The sequence below is a fragment of the Dermacentor variabilis genome, chromosome 3, assembly GCF_050947875.1.
Source record: "Dermacentor variabilis isolate Ectoservices chromosome 3, ASM5094787v1, whole genome shotgun sequence".
Taxonomy (NCBI): domain Eukaryota; kingdom Metazoa; phylum Arthropoda; class Arachnida; order Ixodida; family Ixodidae; genus Dermacentor; species Dermacentor variabilis.
In genome coordinates, this window is record NC_134570.1 from 35,066,386 (window position 1) to 35,089,463 (window position 23,078).

The following is a 23,078-nucleotide window of genomic DNA, read 5'->3' on the forward strand; positions in this document are numbered from 1 at the left end:
CCTTAATGGTCTGTGCTGTATTCGTACACGTTTGACTACTTTGAAATAGATTAAAACACGTGCCGGGAGTTTGCACACATGACTAACGTTAAGCGCAGCGCCACCGGCCGCCGCATGCAAACGGCTGTTGCTGGCTGACTGCTCGAAAACCGTTCAGTGTGTAGCTGCGGAGCGTGTGAGGCGCACAAAAGTAAAATGACGGCCGTGAAGAACGCATTTCGAACGTATTTCCTGCGCGGATGTCGCTCGGAGTGGGCGGTCCCTCGCAAGAGTCTGTGGACGTTTTCTTGCCTTTCTGTTGACTTTTTGTTGCTTTTAATGGCCTTTAGTTGAGGTACAACTGAAGATCGTGTACGAGCTTTTGCTGTAGGGGTAAGTCCATTTAATGTCAAGTCATTCCTGCGCTGTCGTGACCAAGACACAATCAACATAGGTAATCCACTTTAATTGGCGAGCACGCTGAAGGCAGCTCCTGCCTTCGTTAGAGTGCGGTCATTTCGCGGCGCACAAACATCGCAAAGTCATCGCGTTTAGCCGCCATAGGCGACGCGCACGCTGGAAGTACGTGCAGTAAGTACCCCGTGAGAAAATTGATTTTCTCACTCTTTAATATCTCCAGACGCTTATCAGTAACGTTTCAATACAGTCTATACACCATATCTGCAGACATTGCGTTAACTATTGAAATCTCATTGAAGAACTATTGAAATTTTCAGATTTGAAGAACAGACGGGGTGTCAACTCGCACAGTTAATCTAGTACTCTTGCTGTTGTACGTGCCCCCCCCCCTCCAATATTTTTTTAGTGTTATAACGTTAAGAATTCCAGAGCGATGCAAAGTCGACTCCAGAATGTCTTGAGAAATCAATTATAATACGCAACCTTCCACGTTTGCCGCTTTGGACTTGACAGCACAGATGAAGCGCAGTGCCCGTGACCCCGCGCCGTCCATCGCGAGCAAGAAGAAAAGCAGTGGACATCGTCTACAGTCAGCAAGCGATGATGGACGGCGGTGTCTGGCGTCGGCGTAGAAACGCCCGGGGCTGTATGCCTCTCTCCCTCCTTCTTTCCAGCTCCGCGCAGGCGATCCTCGTGGCGTTCGTGATCTTGCGCGCGCGTAGGCAGACCCGTGTCGCAGCGAGCCGATGCCAATGCGCCGCGGCTGTCATGATGGCGAGGGTGCGGCACGCTCGACGGAAGAGCATTTTGCGACCGGGGCATCAAGGGATGGAGGGGGGGGGGGAGAGAGAGAGAGAAGGGCGGTCGGGATATCGACGTTGATGAAGCGCACCGAAGACGCCGCACGCGCGATGACCGTCACTATTCGTCCCGGCGCTTTCGCCTTGCCCGGGCGAGCTGATCGAGACGAGGTCTTTTGAACGCGTGTGCGTGTCGATTTGTCTCTCGATTCCTTTCGAGCTCGATTCATCGTCCCGCGGCGCCACTTTGTCACAATTGTGCCGCGAAGAGGGCCGCGTTCTTGTGCATAGGGAGCGAGCAGCTTTGACGGCTGCGGCGAAGTTTCGTGCGACTTGCGCTGCTACATCCATCCGTTCAAGTTGTTGGTCTCTAGCTCCGCGAACTCTGTTTTATATTAGCATGTTGAAAATTTCATTGGTGCATGCTTTTCGTGCTGTACTATTGGAAATGTCATCTCTGAAAAATGTTTGTGTACGTACGCTTTGTGCTGTGTATCAGTTCGTACATTAAGCGACCAGCTGCGCGACTGCATTTCGTCGATGGGCGGCGAATTCCGTTCATTCACCTCTCTTAGTGCTGTTTCGGTAAGCGCTCAGGTAGCGTTTCCTTTCATAAAAGAACATTAACACTCGAATACATTGCTACGCTTAGCGCATACGCTACGCTTCGGTTTTGTTGAAGTTTGTTTAATTGTTCAAATCGAAACAATCTTACAGTATGTCTCTGTGCCCAGTACGACGTCGAGCGTGAAGCTCTCTGGAAAGCATTGAACCGTCTAGATTATAGGCCATTTGCGGAAATTAGTATTCTCGGGCCATAGCCGTACGCATCGATGGCACAGAACGCCACGAAAGCGTTATTGCAGTACCTCAAGTCGGCACGTCTTTGCGACCGTTTGTAGACTCGGTGCAAACCTTCAAATGTATGCTCTCTCTCTCTCCTCTCATCCCATAGGGAGAGAAAGGGCACAGTTTTGCACTGAAGGGCAGCACACCTCTCCCAGTACAGGGCAGCAAACCGGACATGCGTCTGGTTAACGTCCCTGCTTTTCCTCTCTTCTATTTCTGTCTCTCTGTAGAAACAGTAGCGGCGAGGCACAAGTGCAGGTGTCGCCCACTTGAGCAGCCCACCTGAGCAATGTTAAAACCACTGCTCATTTCTCTTGTGAGACCATTCACAATAGCTGCAACTGCTCGTTCCTCATTCTTTTTTTTTTTTTTGTATTGCTTTGATTGTTCATCACATTTTTGTTGTTCAGCGGTGAATAACTTTAAAGGGACAGTAAAGAGAAACACTGCACCAGTTTGGACTGATAAAGTATACTTTCAAAACTATGTTCTCGTTGATTCTTCGATGATAGGTTGAATACTAAAAAAGAAAGTGAAGATCAAAATTTTATGTTTTTATTTCAATCCGGTAAACGTAAGTGCCACGTCAGAAATTTCACAGTACTGCTTTCTTTTTTACGCCATTTTGGCTGAGTAAACGTTCTTAAAGCTTGCCAAGTTCAGTCTTTGGCTCCTTTAGAATAAAGTGTAGTCCATCTTTGACGATAAAAAGTACTTAGCAGGTGCGCCGAGTAGACGCCATCAAAATCCATGACATCATGGCTAGGTGGTGTGCGCACCCCAAGGTGGCGGTGCTAAGCTTCTTTTGTTTTCTTTTCTCTTTTGCCTTTTCTTGTTTATTAAGCCTTCTCTTCCAGTATCGGCGGTATATTTTGGTATTGCAGAATGATAATTAATTAACGCAGCTCAGATTATTTAGCTATTTAGCGTCCTTTTAAAGAAACTACTCTACGAAGGGGTTGGCACTGTTTGTTGCGAACATGTGTTTCGGCTTAGTTTGTACGTGAAGTGAGATAAGCTGCTGGATACAGGAAAGGGGGTGAACTGCTTCTATTTTATTCGCCTGATTCGTCCATTATAGAAGTTTCAGGTACGGGAACTGGTAAACTGCCGGTTGCGCGTGGTCAGGGGTTGCTATAGGCAGTGGAGAATTTAAGTTATAATAGTAATAATAATTATTATAATAATTATAATAGAAACGCGGCAAGAGTAGAACAATGATAAGCGCGAAAGTGACAGCATCGCACTGCATCACCTTACGTATTGAGGGAAAACATTCTTATTTTCGCAGCAATAGAAAGAAAGTTGCGACTTGTCATAATTGTAAAGCTAGCATCTCCGCAAAGCAGTTTGTCATGATGATGGCGGCGTGGTGGTCCGTTTTGCAATCACCTCTTATGTACAGGGTTCGCGCATATTTATCGCTTTTCCGGAAATATAAACGTGGTTCCACGGATGAAATCATTGGCAACGGACAAGCGTCGGCATGCGCACTTCCCACTTTTACTTCGTTTGAACGGTGCATCGTGGCTTCATTAGTTAGGAAAATGTGCAAAGCGGTGAAGCGCTCTGAAGAAAGAAAGGAAAAAAACGCAAGCGTCTAATTGATTAGGCGCTTCGGCGAAAATCATTAGAGTTAACCAGTTTATGCTCTTCAGCGCATTGGGCGAAATTTCCCGCAGCCACGCTCGCACACGTCTACGCGCAAGCGCTGACGCATTGATTCTTTGTACGGAGCAGAATTGGCGGCGGACGAAATACTTTATTCTTCACGCTAGCTAGCGCTTATAGCGTCTAGAAGCCGAGTTGCGCACTCGTGCGCCGATGATGTTGCCAGCCAACAAAGGCTGCCCATTCGTGACCGTTGGCTTGCGCGTGATATATCGCTCGCCGCGTCGTATATAGGCAGCGGGGACAATGTAAGAAGATTAAGAAACTCGAGAAAGATTTTTTCGGCACCACGAGCATTCGTCAAGAGCTTTGTTGTCCGCAGCCCATTGCTAATGACGAGGGGAAGGAGCATCGAACTCTCGGTACTAGTGAGCAGACATTCGAGATAACCAGATAAACCGCTGGCGTTCGCGCCCCGCTTAACCGCTCAACTTTTCGAGCCGTCGAAGTCTTTGAAGCGCGTAAGAAAGCGCCGCTCTGGGGATCACATCTCGCGTCGCTCCGAACAACGCTCCCGCGCGTCGCCGTTGCGGTTGCGCCTTCGGTGCTGGAGGGAAGCTCAGCCGTGATTAATGCCGTCGTGACCGGTGGCTCGAAAGAAGTATAGCTCCCTCCGAAGGAATCGTTGCGTCGGGTAGGTACGTAGCATCGCGACAACCCTAGGCGTATTCTCGTCAAGCGCCGCCGTGTAGCTCCGTTACATTAATTGATGCTGCCGCGGTCTCCGCTCCTTGAACTCGAGCGAAGCCGCCGCGTGCTTTTCGTGAGAAACTGCGACCTCGCGTGCGCGGGTGACGCTCGAGAAAATCTGAATGCAGCCGCCGGCGGGCGAGATAACCTGGCCCCTATTTCCGTGTCTTTCGGTCGGAGCCTTGCCTACGAACGAGGAAACGATGTGTGCGCTTACAATGGCCGCGTTACTCGAAAACTGCAGTTTCGATTGTGCTGCGGAAAATGACGAGAGCCGACGCGCTTTGCCGCAGTATTTTTTTACTACGCGGTGAAGTTGGCTGTGTGCGGTTGACTTTAGCGCAGGTGGTGGGAGAATGGTGCTTATGTTGCCGGCGGTGCTGGGCGAGCGTTGTGACGGCAACGGCGTTGCTCACTGTGAAGGGAGAAGATGCAGGAGAGCTTTTAAAACAGACTGTTCGCCATTGTGTTTGGTGTGCTGTAGATAGTCTGAAATATGTTTTCATTTCTTGCTCTAACCGCAGAAATATGTTTGTATTCACATCTTTTCTTTTTCGTGTGCGTCTTTGTGTGTGTTCTCAATGTACCTTTATTGTCAATGTTTATATTTTCAAGCGTTTGTGCGTCCGTCTGTACGTAGGCTTCGTGCTCGTGCAAAAATGGTTAAGTGTAGCGTTGAACAAAACGAGTCCGTCTCACGATGCGGGAATCTGCCGTTGTTTACAACGGCTTATTTAGAAGTAGATTTTAGATTTTCATGCAAACGATGCGCATGAAAGCTCTCTCTCACCGCTGCAAAGCGTCGGGTGGATTTTCCTTAAACGTTGGCTGCATCTACAATGTATGGAGCACATCGACGACGTCGAGTTTTTAAACATCGAAGATCCTCCAGTAGTGCACGTAAAAGGAGCGAATTTTTTATTCGCTTTGTGCTCCCACCAACTTCAGAGCAGGTTCTTTCTTTCTTTCTCTTTCTTTCTTTCTTTCTTTCTTTCTTTCTTTCTTTCTTTCAACTGGCCGTGTTCTTTATCTTTTTCTTTCTAACAGTTCACGCTATTGTGCTTAGCGAGTGCTAAAGCCCGCAGGCACGAAGCTTCTGGATAGCAAGTTTGGGGGAGCAGCGGTGAATACAAGGAGCAGTGCGAGGAAGCGGCTCGCTCGGTCTAATCGAATGGAGCGCGCCCCCGCGGCCACCGGTGCAAGCAGGAGGTACCAGGCGTGGAGTGGGAGGCAGGGAGCACTACACGAGGCCTCAAAAAGCCTTTCGGTGTATGTCCGCCGCCGCGGACTTGTTAGCCCGCGCTTTAGGCTAAAAACGGCTGCTGCTACCGGCAGTAACGCTACGGGAAGACGATATGGGCCTTAGAAGAGAGAGATAGGGACATGGGGGAGGAGAGGTGGAGGGGAAAAAACCTCGGTGGCGCCGGTGGTGCGTGTCGAAGCAAAGACGGACCGGGCCGTTGAAAGTGATAAAAGGAGAACGCTGGCTCGGGATAAGAGAGGTGAGACGCCTGTTCCCGTGCATCCCGGCCGCGGTGGCGGATGGCTTGTTCACCGTACCTTATTTCCTGTATTCCTATATATATGGCCTCTTGGCCGTCTTTCGTCGTGCAAGTTTTTAATGGTCGTGTTCCTTTTTTAAACTTTAATCGGGACTACCACTCCCTGCCTTGTTTTCTTTCTTTCTCTCGTTTACTTCATTTTTGTCGTCTCTTAATGCACGCTGCTGCAGTATTGGACACTCTGGCTTGCGGGAGTTCACGAGCCTCTGGAAACTGTTAAAGAATGAGATTGTTGTGTCGGTCTTCGCGGCGCAGTTTTATGTGAAACTTCGGAAGCGAGAGTGAGTACGCATAGATGAACGTCATTTTCGCCTGTGATTTTTCTCATGTTTATTTTTTCGTCGTCAATATCTATCCCTTTACTGCGCTTCGCTCGCGAATTGAGCTACGTGTTCGTTTTCATGCTCGCCGTTCCTTCGCGCCGCCTTTCCCTGTCTGGAAAACTTTTCTTGGCAAGGCTAACAAAGAGGAGGAAGCTTTTAGAAAAGGCTAAGACCGAGCACGGCAGCTTCGTTTCTCCTTTTCCTTTTCTTTTCTTTCTTTCTTCCTTGTTTTCTTGTTTCTTTCCTCAGCGTCGCGTCTGATGTCTGTTATCTCCATTTATACATTTTTCCCCGCTCCTTGCATGTTATAACGGAGAACACACCACGCATAAGCTTGTTATATTGTCCTTACTTTTCGAGTTGCTTTTGCGAAGATCGAGGGGAAGGGGGGGTGATAAAGAGAAGGAGAAATAAATGTACGGCGGGGGTGTTATTGGGGCTGGTTGAGGGCAGAACAAGAATTGTGGAACGTCGGATGGCTCTGCGCGCGGCGCTGTTCCGACACGCTTATTGTCCCTTTATTTCGTGAAATACGTCCGTGTGGTGGGTGGCGGGTGGGGGGGGGGGGGCGCTCCCGGGGGTCTCGTTCTACGGGACTACGACCTCGTCCAGCCATTCAGTTTCTATCTCTCTTCTGTCGTTTCTTTCTCATCGTGTTACGTATAACAAACGCGCTCTTGGCGCGCTGGCTTTGTGCGCGTGGCCTTGTTACGATCTCGCATTCTTCGCTTCTCCAACAACTTGATGTCATGCGCACGTCCTCGGCTGCCCTTCACGGGCCATACAAGCTCTCCTCATTTTCTACCTTCGGATTTCTATCTCAAATTCTCTTTCCTTTTTTTTCGTAATTCTTTCGCTTGATACGACGATGTGGGGCGCGAAATTTAGCCATGAAAGCACCAACGCTAGCGAAGGAAAAGACCTGCCGCTTTCTTTTTCCTCTCGTGCTGCGTCACTATGGAGACGGCGGCTGTGTTTGCAGAGGGAGGGAGGGGGCTCGTATAAGAACGCGTTGCCCGGAACGACGGCGGGGCCATTGTGAGGAGTTTTAACGAGTTTATCGCGCCAGTTAGGCCGTTAACAGAGTTGGACGCGTGCGTGCGTGCGAAAAACAGGGCGAGGGAAGGGGTTGTGTAAATGGCAAGCTGGGAAAGGAGGAAGCCGGCTATGGGCGCCATGCAGCAGCCGCGATGCGCTCCGCTAACTGTTGCATTCCTGGCGCTATGGACCGCGGCGCCTGCCTGCAGTATACAGGGGGCTTTGATTAAATTTTGTCTTTTGATTCACTCCGGTTCATGAGCATTGATTCAGTTCTTTCTCTCGTTCGTGTTACTCCCTTCTCTCGTTCTTGTTACTTGTTCGTTTCTTTGTAGATTGTAGTGCAAAAAATTTAGCCAGAGAACCGGGAGTGTCGGCCGTTTCTTCTCTGAAGGTGCGCTGACATGCTTGCGCCTGCGTTAACGCAATGCCGTTCATTAGCTTATCTGACATGTCACGTGTACTTCACCGTACAGATTGCAGAGGCTTCTTCCACGTAAGCGTTCGCAGATAGTGTTGCGCTGGCCCCAATCGCAAACCGTCTATAATTTCCGTCTATAATTTGTTTGTTTGTTTGTTTGCTGCAGACTAGAAGTGCGTGCAGTGAAGAAATATCGCTAGAAGAAGACTACTTTCTGTTGACACGCTGATCTACATGCGCTCTGTTCACGATCTTTCGCAAAACCCTTGCTGTAACGTACGTTCCGAGGGAACTACCTTGTCGCGTTTGTCAAGAAGCCTCTTCTTTCTGTCACAGCAGAGCTGTCGGGAGCAAATGAACTGCTTCGCGTTGTCCTCACGACCGACAGTGTGGCCTTGAACGGCTTTAAAGGAGAGCTACGGTGCGCATTGGCCCGGTGAAATGGACGAGAAATCGGGAAAAAAGTATGTTTTCTACGGAGCATCGCACCAGAGTCCAAGAAGACCACGTGTGCGAAAGTGTGCGCCACGATTCCGAGTGAGAGCTTGAGAGCCTAAGTTTCGCCGCCGCCGTAGGCCGCTCAAGTCGGAGCTTGTTGCGCGACTCTGCAGGTATACAGTCACTCAGCAGCCGACACACACCCCACTACTCAGCTTCAATTAGTAGGGCTAGGCGAGGCGGGTCTCTGCCACGATCATGAAGGGTATAACACCCAGCGGAGCTAGTCACGAGGTTCGCGATGGAGGACGCATGTCGCTAGACGATCAGCTAGGCGAGCGTCGTCAACGCTGCGTGCAAGCTCTGACCACTGGACATCATCGTGATGAGCCGACTACCTCGGATGACTTGGGCCTCGATTTTGTAGCGATGCCTTTTCCGGTGCTATTCCTGTTGACGCTTTTCGCGCTTCTTCAATGGCCAGAGCAACGCTCCGCTCGCGTTATGAGTGAGATTAACCGACTGTGAAAGGTGTACGGTAAGAGTGGCATAGAATCGTAAGGGGGTATCGCTATAGAATCGCGGTCCCGGTTCCCCTTGTTTCTTTTGCCAACGTGAGTTGCCTTATACGAGATCCGGTGTTGCCGGCAGTGGCCACAATGCTCCAAACGTGAGGGTTACTGGCACCTTCTTTCGACAGACAACTGCAGGCTCTACGCGAGCCACAAAAAACGACAATGTTGTGCCCTTTGATTTCATGAACCCTATCTCGATTGCTATTAATGGCGGTATTTTAACAAAGGCTGGCCATTATCGAGCAGAGTGCCAGTGACGTAGCCAGAGGGTGGCACACCGAGCACGTGAGCTCCTCCCGTCACCCTCCCCCCCCCCCCCCCCCCAAAAAAAAAAATTCTTAGTCTGTAGCTTGCTTCGGGCTCCTTCCCTCGCCCTCCATGTCGCCCCAGTCAATTGCGTGCCCCTCACCCCGAAAAAAAATTTCTGGCTACGCCACTGGGCAGCCCTCCGGCAGAGACCTGTTGCTAAAAATATGGCAGAGTCTTGTCTTTGGGTATCATGCCCATCATTTAAAGTTTTTATGGTCTCGCATTTTTGCATTGCTGCTGCTATATGAATACACAGAGCTGAAGTGACAGAAGACAGCGTTACCGCGATTTTATAGCCCTCCATTATAGCACGCTGTGAATTCGGCCTTTCTTTCTATCTTTCTCTTTTTTTTTTTGTCTTGTCTTTTTAGCTTCTTTTCCTTTGCTTAGAAGGCGTTGTTAAATGCGCTCCGAGAGGTCCAAGCTACCGCGCACGCCGATGCGTCTGGGGCTTTCACTCTGAATCAGATTTGCACCCGACGTTACTTTCTTGCGCTTTCTTCTTTTCGGCGTCATTTGCAGTGGCTGTTTTATTTTCGTATTCCGCGAGCAAAATGCGCGCATCCGTCAATGTAATCCGCAAGCCGACTCAGCCACTTAGTTTCGTGGGATCGGGAGTACGTCTTAGGTTCCTTATTTCGAGCGTGCGGGCCGAGGCCCGGCGCGGTTCCGCTGAGAAATATTAGCCCGCTGCTCAGAATTTTGCGCATACGTGCGTGTTTGCCAGGAAAAGCACTTGAACGTGGCACCGACGCGACACGAATGGCGGCGCGGGCGGAGCTTGGCGCGATTTCGCGCGAATAAGACTCCAGTTAGCTGTTTTCTTTTTGATTATTCGTTCTTCTATCTCTTCCTCTCGCTACCCCAAGCCGTTAGAGTTAGACGCCTCTTGTCTTTCGTTTGATTGTTTCGCGCGAGAGAACCGGAAAGAAAAGTGTTCGGCGGGAACGTACGGAAATCCTCGGAGGGCGCAATTCTTTATCCCACTGGAAAGCGCGGGAACCAACCAAGCAAGTGCGGGAAACAAAAAGCGAGAGTGACGCGGTGAGCTGACGTGGAACAAGCGAACCGTTTGAGTCGAGGGAAAGGGGGAGGGGGGGGGGGGAGTCACGGCGCCGCTACACGAACCATTAGTTACTCCCGACCTAGCACGCTAACGGTGCGCCTTTTAATTTGTTTTATTATTATTATTACTTTTTTCACATTGGGGTAGCGGTGACATCTAGCCCAGCGCACTCGTTTCTGCCTGCCTTAACTTCGGTGCACACTCCCAGCTACACACCTTGCTTCTTTTGTTGCGCTTTGCTTGGGCAATTCTTGTGACTGCTACGTTCGAGCTATATATATATATATATATACACACCTAAGCCTTCTACGAGTTTGTTGTATTTTCTGTTCCTAGAGTTCACGTATGTCGTGGAAATGAGAGACCGTTATTTGTGGGCTCCCTCGTCCCGTTCTACTACATTTTCTTCAATTCGAATCTTTCTGCTGTTTTGCGTGCTTACTCGCGCGCTCGCGATTAACCTGGTGTGTGTGTGTCTGTTTGTGCTTGCGTGCGCGCGCGCAGTTTCTAAGGCAGTCGCGCTATTTTAAGTTACGGATGATACATTGTTGCCCTTACGACACCTTGCGCAGTGCCGTTAGAGATGAGCTGGCGGTGACATTCACGCATAGCTTGACACTGCATTGGAGCTTTACGAGAACGTCATGGTCGCAGAGTGATCAGAGGACGTCACAGGAGTCGTATTTATTTATTTATTTATTTATTTATTTATTTATTTATTTATTTATTTATTTATTTATTTATTATGTATACTAGGCACTACAGAAAGAAGTCGAAAAAAGAAAAGGCATAGTGCCGTTGGACACAATCGCTTGACAATAACAGGTATCTTCATGCCGCGCGCCCCATCACAAAATGTCAGCGCGTGCCTTTTGCACTCACATTGTTGCGGCGTTTTATTTCACTTACTTCTTTGTCCTAGTCCAGAAACACTTACTTTCTGGTCGATGCCTCGCCCTGTGCTTGTTAACGAAGGAAAGAGAAGGAAAAACGGGGAATAAATATTTTATGCAGATTGCGTTTTCACTTATCCGTTGCGCGACAACCTGCGACTCCCAATCTATACCGGGTCCGCAGCGAGTTTTTCATTTTCCCGTGCTCGCTCGCTTGGTCGTACGCTGAAATCGCACGTCCTTTTCAGTGCACTCCGTGATTCGCTTCCTGGAGTTCATTTCTCGTGACTGCCTGCGAGCGCTCGAAAGCAATTTGGCCGCGCAGAGGTGCGAGACCGAAACAACACGTAATTAGCGCGTCGTCTCTGCCTAGTCCTTCTCAGCACTGCTCTCTCTCTCTTCTTTAACAGAAAGCAATTTTTTTTCAGAAGGAAGACAAAACCATTTAGTATTTCGTGAATGTGATTGTTTCCTCTTTTCCTTTCCCTTCCTCCTACCCCCGCCGCATTTCTGTCTTTTTTCCCCCTCCCGTTCTCAATGTGAAACCGATTCTGTCGGCACCGGAGGGTCTTGTTCTACACTCGCGCTTTGTGTGCTTACCGTCTTTCTGTATAAATTTTTTGTTTCTTTCTGTTTCACTCGGGGCGCACAAAGACTCACTTTTGCAGCGTTCAGCCCCTCTATTAAGCCCCCAGACGTGGTGTTTACTTGAAATAATTTTTCGTTCCTGACGTCGTTGTTTGTTTTTTTTCTCCCTCTGTTTCTCGGCGCAGGGGCATATGGAACGTGCCTCTCGTGAACGGAGCGTACCTGATCAATGGTTCGCTGGTCAAGTCGCGCGAGAAATTCCCATCCTTCATCAACGGTCTCCTGGATCCCGACATGGCCTTCTGCAAGAACATGCGCGACAAGGTACGGTTCCGAAGGCGCCACCTGACCCCTCCCCCCCCCTCTCTCTTCTTTCTTATCATTTGTTTTTACATTTATCGACTCGAATTGTAAATGTCCTTTTCTCCCTGACGTGGTCGTCCATTTATTGTGCCTGCTATACAGTTTATGTTCCACTGCCATCTCCTTTGTTGCTTCCTTTGTTGCTTATCCATCCCTTTGTTGCTTATACTGAATCTATAGACGGACAACGTTTGTGCTGCCGCGTCGACCTCTTGCTTGGTATTTTTTTTTAATGAAAGTGTCTCTCTTAGCTATCTAAGTATCCCTCTTTTCCGTATTGGTCGTGTGTGCGTTTCTAGCCTGTTTAGTGAGCCTGTACCAAAGATAGTGCAGACTAAGAAAATGTGGCCAGTCCCGGAGGTAGTACAGTAAAAGAAACATAAACAGTCTGACGCTGCTCCTACTTCCCTCTGAGCCTGAGTGACGCGACAGGGTGGCGCGCCTAGTGACTTCGACCTATTCTCACTTCCAACTCGCTCAGGTAGACGTTGTCTTTGGTCGACTTCGACTAGAAGTTGAATCGCCTTCCGACTTATTTCTAAACAAAAATCCGCTTCAAATGAAAACAAAAAAAATGAAAAAGAAGGAAGACGGTAAGCGAAAAAAAAAAGATGTTGCTTGATGCGTGAACAGCATCGCGTAGTAAAAAAATATTGCGGGTCATTTAGCGCGCGCGAGATTCCATTGGGCAGTCGTCGATACTTGCGAAATTATACTATATCGTCTCGGAGAAGATGATTACGTTTGTTTTCGAAGTGACCGAAGGGGCGAGCGGTCGTACATTCAAGTAATAAGTTCGCGGATGCATTCATGGCGTAGTTACGAAACAAGCTGCGTTATTTTTTTTAAAGAATTAAGTAATAAGGCTTGAAGCGCTCAGGCCGTGTGAAATTGTTCAGGGATGAAATGTTGGGCCATCGTGAGAGACAACTTGTGGCGTAATTTTCGGAGATCGCTGGTTCCGCGGAATATTTCTCATTGGTGGGCTCGGGAAAAAAAAAAAGGAGCGTGTAACGCTGTCTGCTTGCATTGTGTTTACGATCGTACGCACTACAGCATTTGTGGTTGCCTAGGAACGTTCAAATACGTGGAGCGGCAAAGCTTGGTGACGAGACAATGCTTGGCGCGCTCTCTTCGAAATTTTAAAAATCCTCTGCCTGTAAACGGATTCTCTCAAGTGCGTTTATAGAAAAGGCAATAGATAATATGTTTAATAGCTACCGGAGAGGATGCGTATTACTGACACTGATACAAAATATTAGGGTGCAGTGGCAGATCGCGTTTGTGCGAATATTGCGACATTATGTCGACATTGAGACGAGTGTCAGGACAAGTTTGTCCTGTTTTGGCAACAAATGTTTCTGCAGGGAGCGATCTCTCGCCCTGATGTCACAAAACGTATATCTTGTAGTAGCCACAACAATTTCTGTCGTAAACCTGACGTCTGGTTACCACGAGGCCACTTGTTCTGCGGCGATAATTGATCTGCCTTGGTAGCACCGCAGATATGGTGTTGTGCTGCTAAGCTCGAGGTTCCGGGTTCGATCCCGTTCTCGGCGGAGACGGCAGCATTTTGATGGGGGCAGAAAAAAAATAACGGCAACGTTCATGTAATTCGATTTAGGTGCACATTAAAGAAAGCCAGGTGGTCGGCATTAACCCAGTCCCCCACTACAGTGTGCCTTTATAATCAGATCGTCGTTTGGCACTTCGGGGGTGTCTTCCTTTTTTTTTTTTTTTTTTTGCGGTGATCGGAAATTTTGCAACCGCGACAAGACGACAGGCTTACCACAAGACATTTTGCCGCCTTAGGGGACATTATTATGTCGTCCATTTCAACTAGCATATTGTACTCATATGTTACATTCGACTGGTTCCTGCTGAGCCTTCTCGAGACTGAACTCGGAGAAAGCCTACCCGCGACGAAAGTTCAGCTGCTCTCGGAGCAATCGGGGGAGACTCCTTACAAGAATTAAGTCTGTTCTTGGCCGCGCTCCCTTCCCAAAGGTAAGAGCGCCTCCGAGCGCTCTAAGCTGGAGCGCGGCGCTCTGAATGAACTAGGCGAATCTGCTTGGAGCGCTCGATCTCGTCCAGCCGCGCGTAAAGCGCGCTTCGAGAGCACATTAGAGTGCTTTACAGCGACCAGTCGAATGTACCATAAAGCAACTTGTTTAGGTTTAGCGGCAATAATAACTGGAGCGCCCATCTCTACGCCCTCTCTAGCCCCTCCGGATGCCGGCAGAGTTGTGACTTGTAACTCTTGCTCCCCTTATCGTTTAATCGCGTTGCTTCTAAATAAAAAAAAAACACGTGTGCAGATCCCGCGTACTGTGGGAACCAAAGTTATTCGAAGCATTTTGTAAGTAGTCGGCTATGGCGTCAACCGTACGGCGGTGCACATCGACCAGCTCTTTGGCTCCCTCGATGAGTTCTAGCAGGCGCTCATTGTGGAACTGGGACAGGCTGAGGGCCAGGAAGAACGTAGGTTTACCCAGCTGCAAGATCGTTGCGAACACTTTTATTTTCCTCTGCACCGTGTAGTACCCCAGTAGTACGTACGCCATCCTCAAGCAGCGCGAGTAAGTGCTTGAGGATCCCAAAGTCCCATTTGACACACTTTTCGACGAAGCTGCACCCCTCTAAGAGATTATTTCTTAACGTCGAAAGCCGGGGTCATCGATTCGATTCGCTGTAATGACGCTGCCTTGCTGGAGTTCGGCGCGGCGTTGTTGTGCGCAGACTCCGTGTGCAACACGAAAGAGCAGGCCTCGATGCTTGATTAAACGGCCTGCTGAATACGAGGAAGGACTGTGAAAGTCCGCTGCGAGCGTGGGGAGGAACGAGGAGGTGACGCGTCGCTGTTCGGCGGCTGAAAGTCAACTCGCGTGGGAAACTTGCTTTTGAATCGCGGTTCGTACGGAGGCAACCACCGCCTGCCGTTCCGCAGCCGAGATCCGCAGATCTTCTTACGCGTCAGCATGCTCGAGCGCAGCTAATACGCGACAATCAGAGGCGAGAGTCGAATGGCGACTAATGCCGCGACCACGGCGCCATCGAGAACACGAGCACATACCCAGCGGCTCAAATCGGTATGCACCGCCGGCACCGTGGCGGCGTAGAAGGCCAGATAGGCAGATATGCTCGAATCGCCTGAAGTTGGCAAATGATGATTCGCATTAAAACAAATTATAATAATAAATGAACTAGATGTATGTGACTCATTCTACTTCGAAACACCTAGTACGTTGGCACTGTACTCACGGACAAATTTATTCGGCAATGAAAACTATGGTGTCAAAGCGTTTGCAAGCGAGAGCGTTTCTGAAAAAAGGTACCGCATTTTCATTCGCTTGTAAGTGGGGGAGAGAAGAAATAAACACCTTATTTACAACTGCTAAATACTACAAAACATACCACTAAATGTTAAAGTTAACTTATTTTGCGGATTTCCCTTTCTGTTCTCGGCAAACGTGAAATTGTCGCTCGTGGAAGCTGCGTCGATCCTGCGTCTGTGCGGAGAAAAAAAAAAGCGCTGTCAAACGCTGCCGGACTGCAACACAAACGCTGCTGGTGCGGTAACACAGGTGTAGAAGCTCCGCTCCTGCACCTTTCCCTTCATTGCCGCAGAAAGTTGTAAATAAAGGTAACGAAACGGCAAGCGAGCTTTTCTGCATGGTAGCTTTGCTGTGTGAGTAAAGCAATTTACAGGGTGGAGGCTTTCTGTGTAATTGCTCTTGAGAATACAGCGGCTCTTGTGTGATGTATAAACTACGTTTCACATGCTTTAGCGGCTATGCATATGTCTGTTATATCTGTAGTATAGATTTTTGTCGTAATTAACTTTTGAAACATTTCTCTTTTCTATTTTAGGGTATATTTATGTTCATGACAAACATGGATAACTACGGTCATCTCATAAATGCTGAAACGTTCGACATCAGGCACAAAAACCCGGACTTCTATGAAATCTACAGCAATCAAAAGGTATGAAATAATTTCATTACACTGAATTTTTAAATGCAGCTTATATTGGGTAGTTTGGTATGTTCAAGACCATTTAGGTGCTAGTTTCCTTCAAATCATCATGATTGCTGGAGTGATGGCAAACAATTTTTGCTTTATTTCTTTAGATGCCCGGGAAGAATGAAATAAACTAGGAAAACATTACGTCCCGCAACCAACCTTGATAAGGGAGCTCCCGGTGAAGCTACCCCCTTTGCTTTTGTTTTCTTGTGATATCTGTACAGCACGTGACCTCTGAGACTCGGTGTACTAGTCTGGAATGTGGGGTTCTCGGTAGTTTTTAATCAGTGCACACTTGGTCAGCTGCCCTACCATAGCTCTGCCTGCAGAGCAGGAGCTCTAAAACATACCGCACGCTCTTACATGATGATTACGCGTTGGGCCGATAAGTTTGGCTTCAGTGGTGCTGCGCAATGATTTCTCCTAATTCTCTACTTCTTCCATGTTGGATGCCCTTCACCTTGCGAGGTCACTTCTGATTTTTAAAATTAACGGTAATTTAAAACGTAAATTATGCACTAGTAGCACACTGTGTTAACGGTGCTCGGGTACTCCTTATATGTTAAGTGACAAACATTAAATTTCTGCTGATTAAGTGTTAGACAAAACTGTTATTCACTGTGTAAAGCATTGCAGAAAACTTATGAATGTTGTTTTGCTTGATGTCACGCTGCTACTTAAACCTTGCTAGGTATTTTCCATGTTTTTGCATGTGGCACATCATGTGGTACATGCGAGAAATACTATAACATTCTAGTTACTTCAAAACCATACTGGAGTTCACCTAGCAAAATGAAACCGATCTCTTTATTGTCAACGCCAGTATTTTTAAAGCATTTTGTGCCATCTGTCTTTCGTTTAACTAGTATTTCTTGGCTTTCATGTGGACTACTCTACTTTCAGGACTGGGAGCAGCGCTACCTTCATGAAAATTACACCAAAGTTCTCGATCCCAGCTACAAAGTTGATATGGTGAGGTCTATAAAATTTGGACACCTATCTCCATTTGTTATTTTTGATCATTTTATTTGTTACACGTACCTTCAAGGCCCAAAGGCATTACAGAAATGAGTGGGCCAAGAAACAAGAAGGTGCGGTATGGACAATAAAAGGCTTGGTGTACAGAGCTTTGTCTATGAATGTGATTGAGGCGGAAAGACTAGTCCACACTTGTCCTAGCTGTAAAGGCTTGTATGGTAGACAAGTACCTCAGCTTTCAGGCTGTGGTCAGCGTTGGATGAGATATAATATGAGAGCATAATAAAATGTTTAGTATAAAGATGGGCTGTAATGAAAAATTTGTAGACAAGGCATAGACAGGATCGCTTACAGCATAGCTAGACATCAGATAGGTTAGTGTTTGTTTCATAGATATAACTCTAGCACAATAATCATTTGACCTAATAAAGCCCTCTACAGAACTTGAAACTCTTTTCATTTCAAATTTCTTCTCTCTGTTATAGTGCAGCTGTTCTTAAATATTGGTAATTGTGCTTAATTTGTCGAAATTTTCATACATTCTAGCCTTGTCCAGATGTGTACTGGTTCCCTGTTGTCTCCGAGACCTTCTGTGAACATCTGATTCAGATAATGGAAAATTTTGGAAAGTGGTCCAGCGGCACGAATGAGGTAAGAACGTTTTTCAACGTTTTTGGATACCCTGAAAAAAATGCATTTCTGTCCTTAAGCTTTAAGAAGCTTTATTGGCTCTAATTAAAGAAAAAGAAATTTAGGGGTACTCAAATATCGAAAATGTTGAATCGACTCGTATATAGATATGAGGACGTAACTGTTGAATATTGAATAAAGTAACGAATAAATTTTTATGAGAAAACAAGGATACTAGGCAAAAAAGGCGGGGGGAAAGCCAGTGATTGAAATTTCTTGGTTTGCATGTTGAGGCAAATGTAACGTAAAACTGAATACTTAACTCTTGAATGGAACGCAGTGGTAGAATTGTTGCATTTTCTATGACCAGCAAAATGGGAAAAAGAAATACGATTCACTCTGTAAATGCATACGACCTGGTATGCCCACCGATTAAGTTCAGTTGACATCAAGAGGCTGTTACAGACTTCCAATATTCGCCATGCAAAACCAACAAAGGAGGCAAGCAGCTGTTTTTGTTTAGCTCAAGTCTATAACTTCTGCTTTGCGTCTTACCTTCTGGTGAAATGTTTTTCTAGGACGAACGACTTGCTGGTGGCTACGAGAATGTCCCGACTAGGGACATCCACATGAATCAGGTCGGCTTGGAACAGCACTGGCTCTTCTTCCTTAGAGAATACATCAGGCCTATGCAAGAAAAAGTGTTTCTGGGATACTTTCATGATGTGAGTATCTCTCATCATATCTTTCAGCATCTTCAATTTCACTCTGTACACTGTTCAGCATAATAGGGATAAAAACAGAACGCTGACCAAAATGGGGTTGTCTAAAAATTCTTAAACGTTTCTTCTTCCACACGGAAGCCTTGTTCACTGAGCAGAGAATCATAAAACCTTCAGCTTAAATCTGCGTCAGTAATCGCTTCAGGCATCTTGCGCATGTTGGCGGGAGATTGCCATCGTTTCGGTTAAGCGTGTGGGCGGTTGTTTGGATAGTCAGTGATTCCAGATACTGTCGCTTCGTTCAGTTCTTGCGCGATTACTGAAGCTTGGCTTCAATTGAAATCGTGTTGCGTGGATTCTGAATGTTCAGCAAGTGCCCTGGAAGGGACTTTATTCCTTTTTGACATTGTTCATGTGCTCCGTTCATGTGCTCCTTTAGGCGCCGCCAAAAATTGCTACTTTCACCCATGTAGACGTTATTGCAGTCCGCGCACGGTATCTTATATACAACTTATTATATTATACAACTTATCTTATATGTGCCGTACTCTCTTCACTTTTGGATGTGAATCAATGTTAGTAAACAAATCGAAGTCGTTAAATAAGGCAGAAATGTACACTCATTAAAAAATTAAATTATGGTATTTTACGTGCCAAAACCACTTTCTGATTATGAGGCACGCCGTAGTGGTGGACTCCGGAAATTTGGACCACCTGGGGTTTTTTAACGTGCACCTAAACCTAATTACATGCGCGTTTTCTCATTTCGCCCCCATCTAAATGCGGCCACGGTGGTCGGGATTCGATCCCGCGACCTCGTGCTTAGCAGCCCAACACCATAGGCTTAGTACTAAGCAACCATGGCGGCTGTTCCTCTCATTCTGTAAATATTCGTGATGCAGAAGCATAGTTATTCTAGTTGTCATATAAATAAGCACTTTTGTTGAAGAGAGCATTTAGTGCATCAGTTTTATTTTTGTATGTATGTACGTGCAAACAGACAATAACTCAAATTTTGCAACTTGGAAGCAAAGTCTTTAAAGGGAGCCTTAGCTTGGGGTCAACTCCGATTTCCCTGTTCCAATACATGTAAAACGCTGAAATGCTCTCATAAGAAAACAGCTTGACAATTTGAGTTAAATTTCTTGCATTTAAGCGGGAAAGACAAATTTTAATAACTGTGCGAAGCAGAATTCCGATTTAGGACCTCGAAATATTACTAAGATTTCCGCAAATCGGCAAGTGTAAAAAAAATCGGTGCTTCGCCCGTAAGGCGAAGCACCGATTGCGATAACAAATTAGTAAATAGCTATACAAAGTAAGGATATTACTTTTATCGGCCGTATAAACTTGTAAGCATTCGCTTGCTAACTGAACTAGGTTAAGCGCGACTGAACGAGAACGTAGACAGAAGTAAACACGCACAGACAGCGCTGTCTCTGTGCGTCTGTTTCGTTCTACGTCCTCGTTCAGTCGCGCTTACACATTCTAACGTGGATTCAAACCAACTAACCCGCCAACGTGCTTTGACTAAATTAGCAAGCATGGTGTCACGCGCGCACAGGTAAACATGAACACATCTCGCTCGATGAGCGCTGAAACTCGCTGTCAAAATGCTGGACTAACGAATCGCGGCAGCATCAGCGATCGAATTAACCTTCGTGCATCTCTCGCTTCATCGCGAACGAAACGTCGAAAGCATAGCGCATACGAAGCTACCGGCACTGCGCGCACTCTGCAAACATCGCACATTGCCGTGAAGATGAGGCGCGCACTTCGGCCACGTCGCAGGTCGCTTCCGAGATGCGCACGGCCGCGCCGTAAGAAGCAGCCCCCCTCCCTCGCCTCACTCCCCCTCCCCTGCTTCGCGCGCGACAGGAGAGGGTGCGCTTCCTGCCCGCCTTCCTCGCTCGCACACGCGGGATTGGGCCGCGTTCGCCGGCTGACCCTCGCACGTTTTCACTCGCACATACAGCATACGGCGCGAGGCGACGATTTTGTCGCCCCTGGACTTGATACGGAACCTGACGGCGACGGCAGAAATGAGCCTGGAGTGTCCGTGTAATTGCTGTCGCAATAAAAATTGCAGTATGAAGCTTACAAATCCGCAACTTTGCACCAAAAACAGATATCAGAGTGTATCTGCATCTAAAGTGGCCAAATTTCATATATGCGTTTACAGCTTACACGAAGTTATTGCAGTACTTACGAGAGTTTTGCAAAATTCATACTCACAAATTAGAGGTATACTTGAGAGTGGTGCATAATACATCGATTTTGGCCGCTTTGGATGTCTTAACCGGTGCAGTTTATGGAATTGTGATATGGTTATTTATTACTGAATCACAGAGTTGAAAAATTGGTACTTGAGCCTATTTTTCTCTCAATGTTGTAATATTCAACGACTTTTGTAAAAGAATCGGTGACCCATATAAATAAAACGAGCCTTATTAAATTTGGAGTACGAGATGCCGTGCAACATGATTTCTATGTCCCATGCATTTAGATGTGATCTCTCAAGGTAAAGCTTCCTCTTAAGGTTATAACACGGGTACTGAGAACATTTCTTCGTTTTTTAACACTGCGGATTACAGAATGAATTTTCAATACCTTCAGATGAGTGTCATGAGTGTGAATGGTGGTTAGGCATAGCAAACTTGCTAGAAAGTTTTTGCGCACTATCTGGGTCACCAACTATATCTCTACTTGAACATGTTTTCTTCTTTCACATGAGTGTCATTTTCCACTTTTCAGCCTCCAAAGGCCATTATGAACTTTGTTGTTCGTTATCATCCGGAGGAACAGTACTTTCTACGTCCACACCATGATTCATCAACATACACTATTAATATTGCACTTAACAGACCTCGTGTGGACTACGAGGTAAGTGTATTTACAAAATACTATGCCTTCTTCTCAAGTATGAGCTGTTTTCACACTGTCTTCCTTTGGGTTGCTTGTGATTTGAGATTGTCTGCACTTATTGTAATTCCGTGATATAGTAAATCTAGGCATAATGAGTAGATATGTAAGCATCTACTCCTTGTGCCCGCAAATTTATCAAGTGTTCACCATAAAAATTTAAGTGACGCGAACTAACTGTGCCCTCGTAGGAATACTCTTATGTTATTGTGCCTGCATCACACAGCTATATATTGCATTTTGAAATATTTGATGTTGCAAAGCAATGTGTTTTCTCAAAATATTTAAAAATTTAAGCACGTTGCTCATGCTAACATTCCACCACCAATACTTGGAGAAATATCTATAATAACCGCAGGGTGTCTGCCAGCTGGGAAGTGTTTGGGATCGGACTGCTGGTACGATCTGTTGGGAACTCGGCGCTGACGCCCGTGGTTGTACCTGGGTCGCAAGCCCCAAGGGTAGCGTTGGCCTGGCGGCCTGGGGTACAACTGGAAGCATCCGAAGGTCCCGGCAAAGCATGAGTCGACTGGTAACAACGAAACAACTTGTTTATTTTAACATCGCAAAGAGTTGGCGGTCAGGTTTGACCGAAGTAGAGAGACGGGAGAGCACTTCACTCAACAGAAGAAATCGGAGCCCTCCTTTTTGCGTCCGGGGGCAGCTGTTTTTATACTCTCGCAGTTGAGGGCAAGAAGGAACCCCTCAAAAGACGAGCACGTGAATGTACAATGGGCTAATGGTGACGCACACTGTCGTAGCGATGCCGTAGCACCATGTCGAGCACGATCTCGTAGCACCCTGTCGTGGCGCTGCCGGTCGGACACAATGACTGTAATGAGAGGATGGTCCCTGCTTTGGCATCGCCTGTTTCGGGCACAATGACTGGAACGAGATCCCTGCTTTGGCATCGCCTGTTTCGGGCCCAATAACTGGAATGAGATCCCTGCTTTGGCATCGCCTGTTTCGGGCACAATGACTGGAACGAGATCCCTGCTTTGGCATCGCCTGTTTCGGGCCCAATAACTGGAATGAGATCCCTGCTTTGGCATCGCCTGTTTCGGGCACAATGACTGGAATGCGAGGATGATCCCTAGGCGGTCGCATCGCCGCAGTCGCGCCTGGAAACACCTGGCGATGAGTGTTGCGGCGACGACGATCGGGCCAAAATGTCTGCCGCCCCGCCGCAGTCGCGCCGGCAAAACCACGTGTCGCAGGCGAAACGCAACAGACCGCCCCGCCGGGGGAAGGAGATCCCGATGGACAGGGGACTGCATCCGCTGTCCGGAGGGATGTCGCTCGATGATGCTCATAACCGAAGTCGGGCGTCCCTTGACGTTTCTTGAGCGCAGCGCACAGAGAAGGCCTCGTTCTCTCGTTCAGGTTCGCACGGGACACTGCAAAGTGACTTCGGGAGAGTTCACATTTTTGTTCTCGTTCCCGGCAAGCGTTAGAACTACGCTGAAACTCAACCGCTCAGTCAGCAAGCACGGCACAACCCTCACTAAGCCCTGCCAGGCTCTTTCCCCTTTTTATACCACTGCCTAGTTCCTTACAGTAGTCTAGCATCACTCAGAACGCGTCCACAAATTGAAAAATTGCACTAGAAAGCATATCATCACTTTGAAACACTAAACAAAAGCAATATGTTAAAAAAAAATCCTGCCTCAGGAAGAAAAACATCAGTAACAAACAATTTTGAGGCTGATTCCTACGTTAGGGGCTTCGACTTAAGCCATCGGCGTTACCGTTGAGACTCCCCTTTTTGTAACGCACCTCAAAGGAATATTGTTGTAAAGCGAGGCTCCAGCGCAGGAG

General features: G+C 47.3%; 2 protein-coding genes across 4 annotated transcripts in view; one reads left to right on the plus strand and one right to left on the minus strand.

The window, feature by feature from the left end:
- Positions 1-23,078, plus strand: part of Plod (procollagen lysyl hydroxylase) — a 204,952-nt gene that overhangs the window by 168,174 nt on the left and 13,700 nt on the right. For all 3 annotated transcript variants that reach the window (XM_075684753.1, XM_075684754.1, XM_075684755.1), the window contains 6 exons: positions 11,808-11,946; positions 15,856-15,969; positions 16,912-16,980; positions 17,533-17,637; positions 18,195-18,341; positions 21,093-21,221. In XM_075684753.1, the coding sequence (XP_075540868.1) occupies positions 11,808-11,946; positions 15,856-15,969; positions 16,912-16,980; positions 17,533-17,637; positions 18,195-18,341; positions 21,093-21,221 (703 nt within the window). The remainder of the gene's footprint in view (positions 1-11,807; positions 11,947-15,855; positions 15,970-16,911; positions 16,981-17,532; positions 17,638-18,194; positions 18,342-21,092; positions 21,222-23,078) is intronic.
- Positions 1-23,078, minus strand: part of LOC142575404 (immunoglobulin domain-containing protein oig-4-like) — a 417,771-nt gene that overhangs the window by 110,216 nt on the left and 284,477 nt on the right. The window lies entirely within an intron of this gene.